Here is a 13322-nt window from a genome sequence, read left to right on the forward strand (position 1 = left end):
GCACCTTGCTTTGGGCCTCAAGCAGAAAGACCTGGCTCATCGCTTCCATGTCCATCAGACTACAGTGAGCCGCATCATAACCACTTGGGCGAACTTCCTCTATTTTCTTTTAGGTTCCGTGCAAATTTGGTTGCCGAAAGAGAGAGTACGAGCCTACCTGCCAGAGGAATTTGAGAATTTCCGAGACACCCAGGTTATCCTGGACTGTACCGAGCTCCGCTGCCAAACGCCTTCATATAAAAGGCACGCCTGGGCAAGCAGTCATTATCCATCGTCTTTCGGGACTGTTTGTGTCTTGCCACTGTCGTGTATAACTCTGCTATACTTGTGAGTACATCTCTGATTATGTCTGAGGACAAACAGAAACGTTTTAGGAAGTGTGCGGATCCATGCCCGAGATTTTTGACTCCGGAGGATCCGCACACCCTATGCGTACACTGTCTGGGAAAAGAACATGCACGGACAGAGCTTGAGGGCGCTGTCTGTGAGAGTTGTGAGCGTTTTCCCATGAGAACGCTCCGTTCCCGTACTCGGACAGAATTCATCCACATCAGCGGGGGAATTTCCTACCAGGCTGACTTGCTGAAGGACCTGGATCAGGGGCAGGGTTTGTCCCCTGATGCGGTGGCTGAGCTGCGCCACACCACAGATCTCGCTCTCCGGGCCACCAAGCAGACGGCCGCCTCGATTGGGAGATCGATGGTGGCCATGGTGGCCACGGAGAGGCATCTGTGGCTGAACATGGCGGACATCGGGGAGAAAGAGAAGGGCTCTCTTCTAAGATTCAGCCTCAGGCTGGTTTTGTGCTCCCCTGGATCAGGGTTCTCTAGCACACAGCCTCCTCAGTGCATTAATTAAGCATTGAGTAGATCCTAGGATGAGTGGATTGTACTCCTCAATACAAGGGTTCATAGCACTTAGCTGAGTTCTGCTCTCCAGGATGCCCGTCTCTACGCGTGGGTTTGAGTTTGTTTCTGCCTCTTTGCAGTCACTCTTACTTACTATCTTCTACGAAGAATGCGTTTTAGAGGCTCTGTATTCAGACAGGATTGGCCAAGACTAAGTTTGTCTCGTGACAGACCAGGTCGGCCTCCCTGGTGGCATTGGGGGTGACTTCGTTCCCCTCTAGCGACTGGCCGAGGTTCCCTTCAGTTCTTTGGCCACATTCCTTTAAAGGGATCGCTTTCTCTTCGGAAAAGCTGGTTCCAGACGCCTTAGCAGCTTCTGTAGGACCTCTGAGGAAGGCCTTCTTGAAGTTCAGCTTGGGCTGTCACTGACAGCCTGGTGTGACCCGAGGGGGAGTTGCCAAGCAGTTCTCTAACTGCTCTGGAGCCTTTGTCTTAGCCTTATTTCTTGGCAGGCACTCTCCTCAAGCATGGCAGCGTGGGTATATCGTTCCCCATAGCGTTTGCAAACGCAGAGTAGAAGTTCCCTTTCGAAAGGGAACGTCTCAGGTTACGTATGTAACCATGGTTCCCTGAGAACAGGGAACGAGACTCTGCGTTTCCTTGCCATGCTTCGGGCTGCCTGCTGAACAGTCCCTCAAGACGATGGATAATGACTGCTTCCCCAGGCGCGCCTTTTATACTTCCGGGTCGCGCCGTATGACGTCATAGGCTGTCGCCGGCCAATAGGCATTGGAGTTATTGGATAGTTGGCTTTCAGACACCGAGTCACGTGACGTTCCCAATAGCGTTTGCAAACGCAGAGTCTCGTTCCCTGTTCTCAGGGAACCATGGTTACATACGTAACCTGAGACGTTTTGCAACCTGTACATATTTCATAAAACCACTTAAATACATTGTTTCAGCAGTTGACAGATTGAAGTTTATAATATAATAAATTGGTTATTCCAGAAAAAATGGTTTTTGATGTATTGCTAAAAATTGCAAAAAGTGTTACAACTGTCCCTGGCCTCCCCTACTTGGTTTTATGCGATCACGGATATCTCTGGAGCTGGAGCTCTAGCTCCTCCCATTTGGCTCTGCAGCAATGACCGATGCACAGCTTACTTTTGCTCCACGTTTTCATAGAATATGAAAACTTGTCACTTTAAAGCAAAAAACAGTGTTTGAGACTCGTCGCAGCAGATTCAAGCAGTTTATGTACTTGTGTTTGTGCCAGAAAAATATCCCCCAACAAAAAAAAAGACATTTGTGAGAGAAAATTCTACAAGTGTGCAGCTCTCATTGGATGAATTCACATACTGATTTGCGGATGAGCAAAATTTGTCCGTGACTTCACATTTTTTGATGCGGGGGAGTTCACTTCATCAACTAACAAAAATGTGATCTTACAAGTTTATGAATTTGTGTTTTGTAGAACAGGATTTGTGCACCTCAATGAAGAATTTAGGGTGTAACTGGTTGTGTTGTGTTTGGAACTCTTAAAACCTGTTTCTCTGTGACCTCAAATTTACTGATACACATGTGTGGCTGTTCTCAACTTCTACAAATCCCACTGTCACAGCTGCTCAGTTGTTTTGCACCAAAACCTTTATAGTATTTGTACCTTTATAGTAACTTGACATGTAGTCCTGGACTGTGGGCCACTTTGCTTCCTAACAACAGCAAAGTTTTGCCTCTTATTTGTTTGTTTCACAGGAGCAACATTACAAAAGTGTCCTCATGTGGTGCCCTCCAGCTGAAATTAGAAAGAAGAAGAAAACACAAACACATCCAGAATCCTTATGCTCTTTGATGATTGATAGCCATGACAGTGTGTTCAAGGTATTTTGTTGTGTGTGTGTGTGTGTGTAGTTTCTGTTGACTCTATTTTGTCTCAGCAAAGTTCAGTTTGATATCAAGTTGCTCTTGTGCATTAGAATTTGATTGTGTCTCTTTGTGTTGAAATAAGTTTTTCTGTTTAAATCATTGACTGAAATCATATATGATTAGTATATATGCGGAGATATTGTAATACTGGCTGAAATCATGAATGACAATTTTATATAGAGATATAATATTATTGCTGTAATGTAAGGAATTAGGTGGAAATATATAAAGCTTGAACAGGCACACCATTTCCCTATTAAAAACCTAAAATCTGCAGTAAATTCATATAAAATGATGCAAAATTTAAATCCTATGACTAGCATATGATTCAATCTAAGAACTTTAAATGATTTGTGTAAGAATATCAGTTATTTCCTATGTTTTCTACTAATACCATAAACCATTGCATACTGTTGTCATGTAAAACTCATGTAACACTTTTTACAGTTTTCATATATGATCTAAAAATCCCCTACAAGTTGTATGTGTGCTTTTTAGTATGAAAGTGGCCATAATCGGTCTGATTTTTTATATGACATGTATTAGACTTTAATGAAACACAGAAAGTACTTCTGGTCGATTTAAGCAAGGAAGATATATGGTTGCTGTATATGAACCATACAGGTTTTTTTCATATGGGTGGCTCAACTATTGGTGGATGGCCTGCCCTCTTTTTAAAGATTTCCAGCTGTACCTGCATGGTAAAAATCAGCAGCAGGAACTAAAAAAGTCATTATTACATTTAAATTGTTACAGGACACACGTTTATGGATATCAACTATACGTTTTGAAAAAGTTCAAGGTATGTTCAAAATGGACCAGACCGTATGACTAGATTATAATATATACCAATTTATGTTGTATAATCTTTATATATAAATATTTTTTTTTTTCTTCTCCATATTGGTTCATACTTATGTTCTGTCTTTTAATACTTTTACAGCAGCTCATAGCTCAATTAAAAGGATTGTCAGACTCTATATCTCCTTATAAACTTGTTTTCTCAAACCTCACTGAAAAGAAACACAAAGCATTGTCAGCGCTACTCCTGCTGGATCCAAGAATTTAAGGTAATTATAATTCTTTAAAAAAAATAATACATTATTGAATTACATTATTTTAATAAGTATTATATCTTTAAATTTACACTATTTTAGTTTATTAAATGCAATAGCAAAAAAATAAGTAAATAAAAATAATTGTATGATTTGTCAGTTTTTTTATGTAGCCAATATTTGACACCGCATTACAGTTAACCAATATATAATTTAAAGCAGGATGGATAGTTTCTGAATAAACAAAAATGAAAAGAAAAAGAAAGAAAAAACTGATCCCTGACAGGGGGATCAGGACCCTTAGCTGATTCTCTAAAGTATTGTGGGTTTACTACAGTTCACCTGTATCCCTTAACTTTGTTTTTTGTAGTTTTATGCTGTTTAAAGGGTTAGTTCACCCAAAAATGAAAATAATGTCATTTATTACTCACCCTCATGCCGTTCCACACCCGTAAGACCTTCGTTAATCTTCAGAACACAAATTAAGATATTTTTGTTGAAATCCGATGGCTCAAGTGAGGCTCCATAGCCAGCAATGACATTTCCTCTCTCAAGATCCATTAATGTACTAAAAATATATTTAAATCAGTTCATGTGGCTACAGTGGTTCAATAATATTATAAAGCGACGAGAATATTTTTGGTGCGCCAAAAAAAACAAAATAACGACTTATATAGTGATGGCCGATTTCAAAACACTGCTTCAGGAAGCTTCGTAGCGTTATGAATCAGCGTGTCGAATCACGATTCAGATCGCGTGTCAAACCGCCAAACTGCTGAAATCACGTGACTTTGGCGCTCCAAACAGCAGATTCGATACACTGATTCATCGTGCTCCAATGCTTCCTGAAGCAGTGTTTTGAAATCGGCCATCACTAATAAGTCGTTACTTTGTTTTTTTTTTGGCGCTCCAAAAATATTCTCGTCACTTTATAATATTAATATTGAACTCACATGAACTGATTTAAATATGTTTTTAGTACATTAATGGATCTTGAGAGAGGAAATGTCATTGCTCCCTATGGAGGCCTCACGGAGCCATCGGATTTCAACAAAAATATCTCAATTTGTGTTCTGAAGATTAACGAAGGTCTTACGGGTGTGGAACGGCACGAGCGTGAGTAATAAATGACAGAATTTTCATTTTTGGGTGAACTAACCCTTTAAGTAAATTGACCCCAGTTATCAATGTTGTCTTATTTATGAAACGTGGTTTTATGTCGACTGACAGGGCAGAGGGACACAAAAGGAAAGGAAAGGTTAAAAGCTCTCCACTCAAAAGGTCAGTATAAAACACTGTAACCATCAAGTGCTATGTCTATTTGATCATTTTAATTGTAATGTACATCCTATTAAAGTTACGTGGGCCTTTAGGCGAAACACTATCTGCCTTTAAATGTAACTTTCTGTGGACTCCATTTGTTAAACAAAGAGCCTCAGGGTTGAATGTGGCTCAGTAATAAATAGTTTCTGTATTAACAGAAATGATTAACATTCTTACATTCTTCACAGAATAAAGTAATGCTTAAGGTACTTCTATATTTTTTGCAGTTTAAAACATGACAACTGAAGACCGTGATGTTTCTGAGGCAGTAAAAGCATCAGGCGAGTCCACCCTGAAAAGGGCTACAGCAAAAGCCAAAGAAACAATTGGCCAGTTTCTAAATGTCTCACTGAACATCGCTGTGACTGGAAAGACAGGATCTGGGAAATCCTCCTTTATAAATCGTATCCTAGGCCTAAGTGATGATAATGATGGAGCAGCACCTACTGGTGTCACAGAAACTACAATGAAGCCCACCAAGTATGAGCATCCTACAATGCCAAATGTGTACATCTCGGACCTGCCTGGAATAGGAAGTCCAAAATTCAAAGCAAAGAAATACCTTAAAGCCGTTCAATTTAAAACATATGATTTTTTCATTATCCTGACCTCACAGAGGTTCTTGGAGGATGACATCATGCTGGCTAAAGAAATAAAAAAACAGAAGAAAAAATTTTACTTTGTTCGTTCCAAGATTGACGTCGACATCTCTTCAGAGCAAAGGAAAGCAGGATTTAATGAGCAGAGAGTTCTTGACACAATAAGAGATGACTGTGTGAGAAACTTGAATGAACTGGGAAACCCTGAAGTTTTCTTGATATCGTCTGTGGATTGGCAGAAATATGATTTTGAACAATTTCATAACACACTCACAGATGATCTTCCGGACCATAAGCGATATGCTCTTCTTCAAGCTTGGCCAATGTGCACTGCTGAAGCTCTTGAGAAGAAGATCAGGTTATTTAAAGGACTGATCTGGGCAGCATCTCTTGCTTCTGCTGGTGTAGCAGTGATCCCTGTTCCTGGCACATCAGTAGCATGTGATGCAGCCATTGGGTTGGGTTTCCTTTCAAGGTGCTATTATGCATTTGGTTTGGATGACGGATCACTGAAAAGGCTTTCAGAAAAGGTGAACATTAACTTCCAGGAATATCGGAATGAATCAAAGTTTGCCAATGCCATCCATAACAAAGCAGTGACCACAATAAAAGTCTGTGCTTCAGCTGCAACAGTGTCTTGCTGTGCAGATTTGTTGAGTCTCCTTCCAGGTGTGGGCAGTGGTTTTGCTGCAGGATTGTCCTTTGCTGCTACTCAGCACCTCTTGAGAGAAGGAGTAAATGAGCTGGCAAATACTGCTCGAGCGATCAGAAAAGTAGCTGGGCTGGACACAGTCTAATAACTCCTGGCCTGAACACATGTCATTATCTTGAGAATGTATGGGGTCTAGTACTTCTGTTTATTTAGATTATTTCTTATTTCTTACATTTTCTGCATTCGTCATGGAGTAAATCAGAATGTTGTCTTAATAGTTTTTAAAAAAATAGAAGCTAATATGCATGTAAACTGTATACAAGAATAAATGAGCACTTTAACACTTTTTATTCTTTTAATTTTTTTCAATCTTACATATAATCATGTATACATCTTGTACATAATGAAAATAAAAATATACATTTATATGAATTGTATTGGCTTTTTTGTTATAAATATTTGTATATGCATATTTATAATAATTTAAATTATGTACAATATTTTGCCTAAAAATTCTTTACCCTTTATGATTAAAAAAGGGAAGTCATGCCTGCACTTCATAATTTGTACAAAACCTTATAGAAAGTATATTTGCTTTGTCTTTCACATAAACATTTGTTTATGTCGTTAAGGAAAATTATGTATTTTTGGCCAAGGAGATCAATCTTTTATTCCAGAACCCCCTACAGGGATTATATTTGTAGACATGTCACCTTTTTCATCTCTTGTGAGTTTGCAGGTCTGGATCTTAAAGGGGTGGTTCATTGTGATTTCACTTTTTTAACTTTAGTTAGTGTGTAATGTTGCTGCTTGAGCATAAACAGTATCTGCAAAGTTACAGCGCTGAAAGTTCAACGCAAATGGAGATATTGTCTTTTAAAGTTATGGCAGTTTAATGCCTACAAAAACGACCGGTTTGGACTACAACGAGCTTCTTCCCGGGTTGGTGACATCATAAACCCTGCAAAACACGCCCCCGAGAACACGCAACAAAGTGGGCGAGGCCATGTCGAGCAGCATAATGGAAGAGGAAGAGTTGTGTACACCGGACGCGAGCGACGCGTCAAAAGATAATAGAATCCGTTATAATCTGATATTTTCTGCACTGGATGCGGCGCTGAAGACAGCTTCCAGAATCTACTCGAGTTCAATGCTGGATTTGCACAAAGTCTTTTACTGAAAGATGAAGCAGTTCCCACTTTAAAAGCAGAAGCTGCTGTTTATGGGCCCCAAACTGTAAGTACGTTTTACAAACCCGATTCCAAAAAAGTTGGGACACTGTACAAATTGTGAATAAAAAAGGAATGCAATGATGTGGAAGTTTCAAATTTCAATATTTAATTCAGAATACAACTTAGATGACATATCAAATGTTTAAACTGAGAAAATGTTAAAACTGAGAAATTTAAGGGAAAAATAAGTTGACTTTAAATTTCATGGCATCAACACATCTCAAAATAGTTGGGACAAGGCCATGTTTACCACTGTGTGGCATCCCCTCTTCTTTTTATAACAGTCTGCAAACGTCTGGGGACTGAGGAGACAAGTTGCTCAAGTTTAGGAATAGGAATGTTGTCCCATTCTTGTCTAATACAGGCTTCTAGTTGCTCAACTGTCTTAGGTCTTCTTTGTCGCATCTTCCTCTTTATGATGCGCCAAATGTTTTCTATGGGTGAAAGATCTGGACTGCAGGCTGGCCATTTCAGTACCCGGATCCTTCTTCTACGCAGCCATGATGTTGCAATTGATGCAGTATGTGGTCTGGCATTGTCATGTTGGAAAATGCAAGGTCTTTCCTGAAAGAGACGACGTCTGGATGGGAGCATATGTTGTTCTAGAACTTGGATATACCTTTCAGCATTGATGGTGCCTTTCCAGATGTGTAAGCTGCCCATGCCACACGCACTCATGCAACCCCATACCATCAGAGATGCAGGCTTCTGAACTGAGCGCTGATAACAACTTGGGCTGTCCTTGTCCTCTTTAGTCCGGATGACATGGCGTCCCAGTTTTCCAAAAAGAACTTCAAATTTTGATTCGTCTGACCACAGAACAGTTTTCCACTTTGCCACAGTCCATTTTAAATGAGCCTTGGCCCAGAGAAAACGCCTGCGCTTCTGGATCATGTTTAGATATGGCTTCTTTTTTGACCTATAGAGTTTTAGTCGGCAACGGTGAATGGCACGGTGGATTGTGTTCACCGACAATGTTTTCTGGAAGTATTCCTGAGTCCATGTTGTGATTTCCATTACAGTAGCATTCCTGTATGTGATGCAGTGCCGTCTAAGGGCCCGAAGATCACGGTCATCCAGTATGGTTTTCCGGCCTTGACCCTTACGCACAGAGATTGTTCCAGGTTCTCTGAATCTTTGGATGATATTATGCACTGTAGATGATGATAACTTCAAACTCTTTGCAATTTTTCTCTGAGAAACTCCTTTCTGATATTGCTCCACTATTTTTCGCCGCAGAATTGGGGGAATTGGTGATCCTCTGCCCATCTTGACTTCTGAGAGACACTGCCACTCTGAGAGGCTCTTTTTATACCCAATCATGTTGCCAATAGACCTAATAAGTTGCAAATTGGTCCTCCAGCTGTTCCTTATATGTACATTTAACTTTTCCGGCCTCTTATTGCTACCTGTCCCAACTTTTTTGGAATGTGTAGCTCTCATGAAATCCAAAATGAGCCAATATTTGGCATGACACTTTCAACATTTGATATGTTATCTATATTCTATTGTGAATAAAATATAAGTTTATGAGATTTGTAAATTATTGCATTCCTTTTTTGGAATCGGGTTTGTATTGTTTGTACATGTCTTTTAAATTGAGGAAACCAATTACCATAAAACCAGTAGTTATGAGTCTTCTGAACTAAAAGAGGAATATTTATGCAATGTATTATAGAGTTGTGAGCTTGGGGGCGGGGAGCGTGAGCATTTAAAGGGGACACGCGCTGAATCGGCACATTTTTAATTACGCCCCAAAATAGGCAGTTAAAAAATGAATAAATATAAATCTATAGGGTATTTTGAGCTGAAACTTCACAGACACATTCAGGGGACACCTTAGACTTATATTACATCTTGTGAAAAAGGGTTCTAGGGCACCTTTAAATTCTATTGCTTTTATATGAAAATAAATATAATGAACAAGACACCCAAAGTACTTATTACCGTTCGAAAGTCGGGTTTATGAATCATTTTTACTTTAATACAAACGTGTTTTTATATATTTTTATAAATATGACAATAATCACATAACCCACGCTGTCAGACACTTTGGGAATATTCACACAATTTATATACACAAAAGAGTTTTAAAATCAAATATTTTAAAAGAGATCAATACATCACGGCAGTTTAAACCAATAAGCATTAAGCTGTGTCGTCAGCAAGTCGTTTCCCATCATGCTTTTGATCAGTGCAGTCAGTCGAGAGCAACTGCGCCTGACTGCAGAATCCGATGCGGCCGCGAGAGTGTTTTGACATATGTCGTCATGACATCAGAGCAAGGCGGTCCACACTCGGACACATTTCTAACTGGCATGCATCTTGCGGTGATCACTGGTGATCGGTTCCTGTATAGAAAAATCACTCCCTGCCCTCCAGGTCATCTCTACATGGCTCTGGGCTAGTGTTGCGTTCACAATTCACACTGCACATTGGTGGTGGTTGAGGAGATTCATGTAGTATTTTGTCTGTTATGTGCTATTCACTTTTTAACACAGTTGCTAAATATGTTACTTTGCACACTCCTCATATTGCAGCCCTGTAAAGGTGACAGATAATTTACTCACAATTGCTGTCCTGCAGTAAAACTGACTTCCGAGCTTGTGAGCCTCTTCCTAGAGATGAATACACATGAAAAAGTACACAAAATTTATAATACCATGGCAAGCAGCTGTCAGCTGCAAAAAGATTAGTATTTTTTTGTTTTATTTTTTTGTAATCAATAAGATTTTTAAAAAACATTCATATAACCAAATTTACCATAAAGAACTTCACAATCCTGTTTTATTATGTGAATTCGTCTTTGTGTTTTAATTCTTTGTTGTAGGCCACCTTTTAACATTCTTATTCGATTCTTAATTTTTCAGATTATAACAAATTAATACAATTTTCTCAAGTTTTAACTTATAGGCTAACAAAGAATGATATAATAAAAAGTGATCAATTTATTAACTAATTTACAAAGAAACGATTTAATTAAAAGTGATCAACAATTTTTAATTCATGGACACTATTTTTTCTGTGCAGAGCTCAGAATACTGCAATATTCAATAAAAACAAGATTTGGTCATTTTGATTTCATGGTGACTTTCGGAAACTGGACACAGTTTTCAGTCCTGCAGTACCAGTGTAGTATTTAGGATACAGAATTGCTTAACTTTTGAAGGCGTTGTCTTGCTTCTCTCTAACTTGTATTCTTTGAGTGTTTGTCTGAGACTGATTACACAATGTTGTGTAGGAACACACACGGAAACTAAAAACATAGAAGGAATGAGGCTCTTCAGGACCAGGAATGAGGAAGCTCACTGCAAATAAATAAATAAATAAATGCTTTTCTTAGTATTTTTCTTTTCTTTTTGCTTAAGACAAGAAAAATGATCTGCCAATGGGGTAAGAAAAATAATCTTGTTTCTGTCTGAAATCTTGTTCCTTGTTTCAGTCCCAAACAAAAACAAGATTATTTTTCTTACCCCATAAGCAGATCATTTTGCTTGTTTTAATCAAAAAATCACTTTGTTTTGATTTTTTTTTCCCCCCAGATCACAAGAAAAATATCTTAAGTCATTTTACTTATTTAGTAAAAGCATCTGGATTTAAAAATTTTTAGATATTTGGACTGAAAACAATAAAAATACTAAATAAGAAAAGCATTTTTTGCAGTGATACTCGCAGTGGTATAAGGTGTGAAGTTTACTTACAGTGCTCAATATCTCACCATTCACTGATGCATCCAGGTCACACTCAGTCACCATTATGTTTGGCCTAAAACACAACTACTCTAATGTTTACCAGAGAGCGAGGAAGCATTTTAGGGCTGCTGTCCTTGATGAATCTCAGGAGATGCCTGTCCCAGGAGACATCACAGAGGAGGCAGTGCCTGTGGGTGGCGTTCATCATCCCTCCACTGAAGAAATACTATCAGCTCAGCTTGAAGGACACACAGAAGACCCAGGCTATGACCCGTCTGAGAATTTTAATAGAGAGGGCCATACACAGGGTGAAGGAGTACCATATTTGGGATGGGCTTGTTCCTCTTTCTATGGTAGGTTCAGTCAATCAGCTGAGGGTCAAATGTTGTAGGGACCTCTTGATATCAAAGGGGACGAATGAGTCTGAAGTGTTTCCTTTCTTGAGTGAGCCTTATTCTGCCTTCACATGCTTTCAGAAATGTGATCAGGTGTATAAATTGAGAAATATCTTCAACTCTTTACCTCTGCTGACCTGATGTCAGCGTTAAAAACTTCCAGGTTAATTAATTAATTAGGTTATTAATAAATGTAAAATATATAAACCCAGATCATCAGCTCATACTGTGAACTCTTGATCAGTGAAAGTATGTGCACAATTATTCTAATCTAATCCAGATGAGAAAAGAAATCTCTCTTAAAGCTGCAGTCTGTAACTTTTTTGGTTAAAAATGATCCAAAATCAGTTTTTGAGCAAGTACATAACCAGATGTACAAATACATAACTTAGCTCGATTCACAACAGTAAGCTTGTAATAATGTTTTATAATAAATTGATACTGGTGGATTTCTGCTGGAAATTCAAGCATGCAGCCATTCATCTTTGCGTCATTACCTCACATCTGTAAACAGAAAGGAAGGAGTCCCAGCTCAGTTAGTATTGCCCTGCTAGACTATGTGGCATGTAACGGATAATTTATAGCCTAGCAACACCTTAGCAACCACCCCAAGTACCTTAGCAACTGCCTAGCAACCACCCAGGTTACCATAGCAACCGCCTAGCAACCACCCAGAACACCTTAGCAATTGCCTAGAAACACCCTAGCAACCAAGTGCCGAGTTTTGCCACTGCAAGCACCATTCACATTTTCTTCAGGAAATGTACATTCTAGTTAAACGTATCATTTTGATGGCGGATTGTAATCCAGAAAGGTATAAATAAGTCGAGATTCACCCATAGTCAAAAGCAAAAGACTTCGGACTGTGGAGTGGCTACAGAAATTGAAATCTACAGGTAACGCTAATACTCACTAAATACACATATTCACAGAATGCTGATGTTGTTAACATTAACAGTTTGAGAACAAAGTATAACAATAATAATAATTTGCACGGTTTGATGCAATATGAGCTAAGCAATCATTAGATTTAATCACCATTAGCAGCGTGATTTATTGTAGGCTAATGATTTTCCCTTCAGTTGGTCAGAGCAAAAGTGGCAGACATGTTACTTACTTGTTCAGATGACATTTTGCGGATGAAAATTCCTACTTTGGTCATACTTTAAGACTACAGTCTGTGATTCCGAAGTACAGTATCCACACCGGTATGGTAACTGACAGCAAACATTAGATTCATCCACGCTGAGGAGCCGTGCTGATTCCGCATATCACTGCAATTGCAGGTTGCAAACAGAGATGATGACAAAGAGGCAAAACTTACGGACAGCAGCTTTAAAATAAACCTTCTCCTGAACAGGACTGAATTTACAGACCTGGGGCCATATTCACAAAACATCTTAAGGCTAAAAGTAGCTCCTAACTTGCCGATTTAGGAGAAACTCTTTAAAATAATGGGCATGTCAGTCATGAGTCCTAAATTTTTGCTCTAAGAGTATTTCACAAAGCATTTTATTGCTAAAACTAGTTCCTAAATCTGTGAAACGCTAGGAGTAGTCAAGAGGACTCCTAAGTCACTAAGACCAAATCACAAACAGTT

At 39.0% G+C, this 13322-nt stretch overlaps 1 protein-coding gene across 1 annotated transcript in view; it reads left to right on the forward strand.

The window, feature by feature from the left end:
• Positions 1–13322, forward strand: part of LOC127511460 (uncharacterized) — an 87387-nt gene that overhangs the window by 57440 nt on the left and 16625 nt on the right. The window contains exon 9 of the mRNA XM_051892274.1: positions 513–711. Within this exon, the coding sequence (XP_051748234.1) occupies positions 513–711 (199 nt within the window). The remainder of the gene's footprint in view (positions 1–512; positions 712–13322) is intronic.

This window comes from Ctenopharyngodon idella, chromosome 4, assembly GCF_019924925.1.
Source record: "Ctenopharyngodon idella isolate HZGC_01 chromosome 4, HZGC01, whole genome shotgun sequence".
Classification (NCBI taxonomy): domain Eukaryota; kingdom Metazoa; phylum Chordata; class Actinopteri; order Cypriniformes; family Xenocyprididae; genus Ctenopharyngodon; species Ctenopharyngodon idella.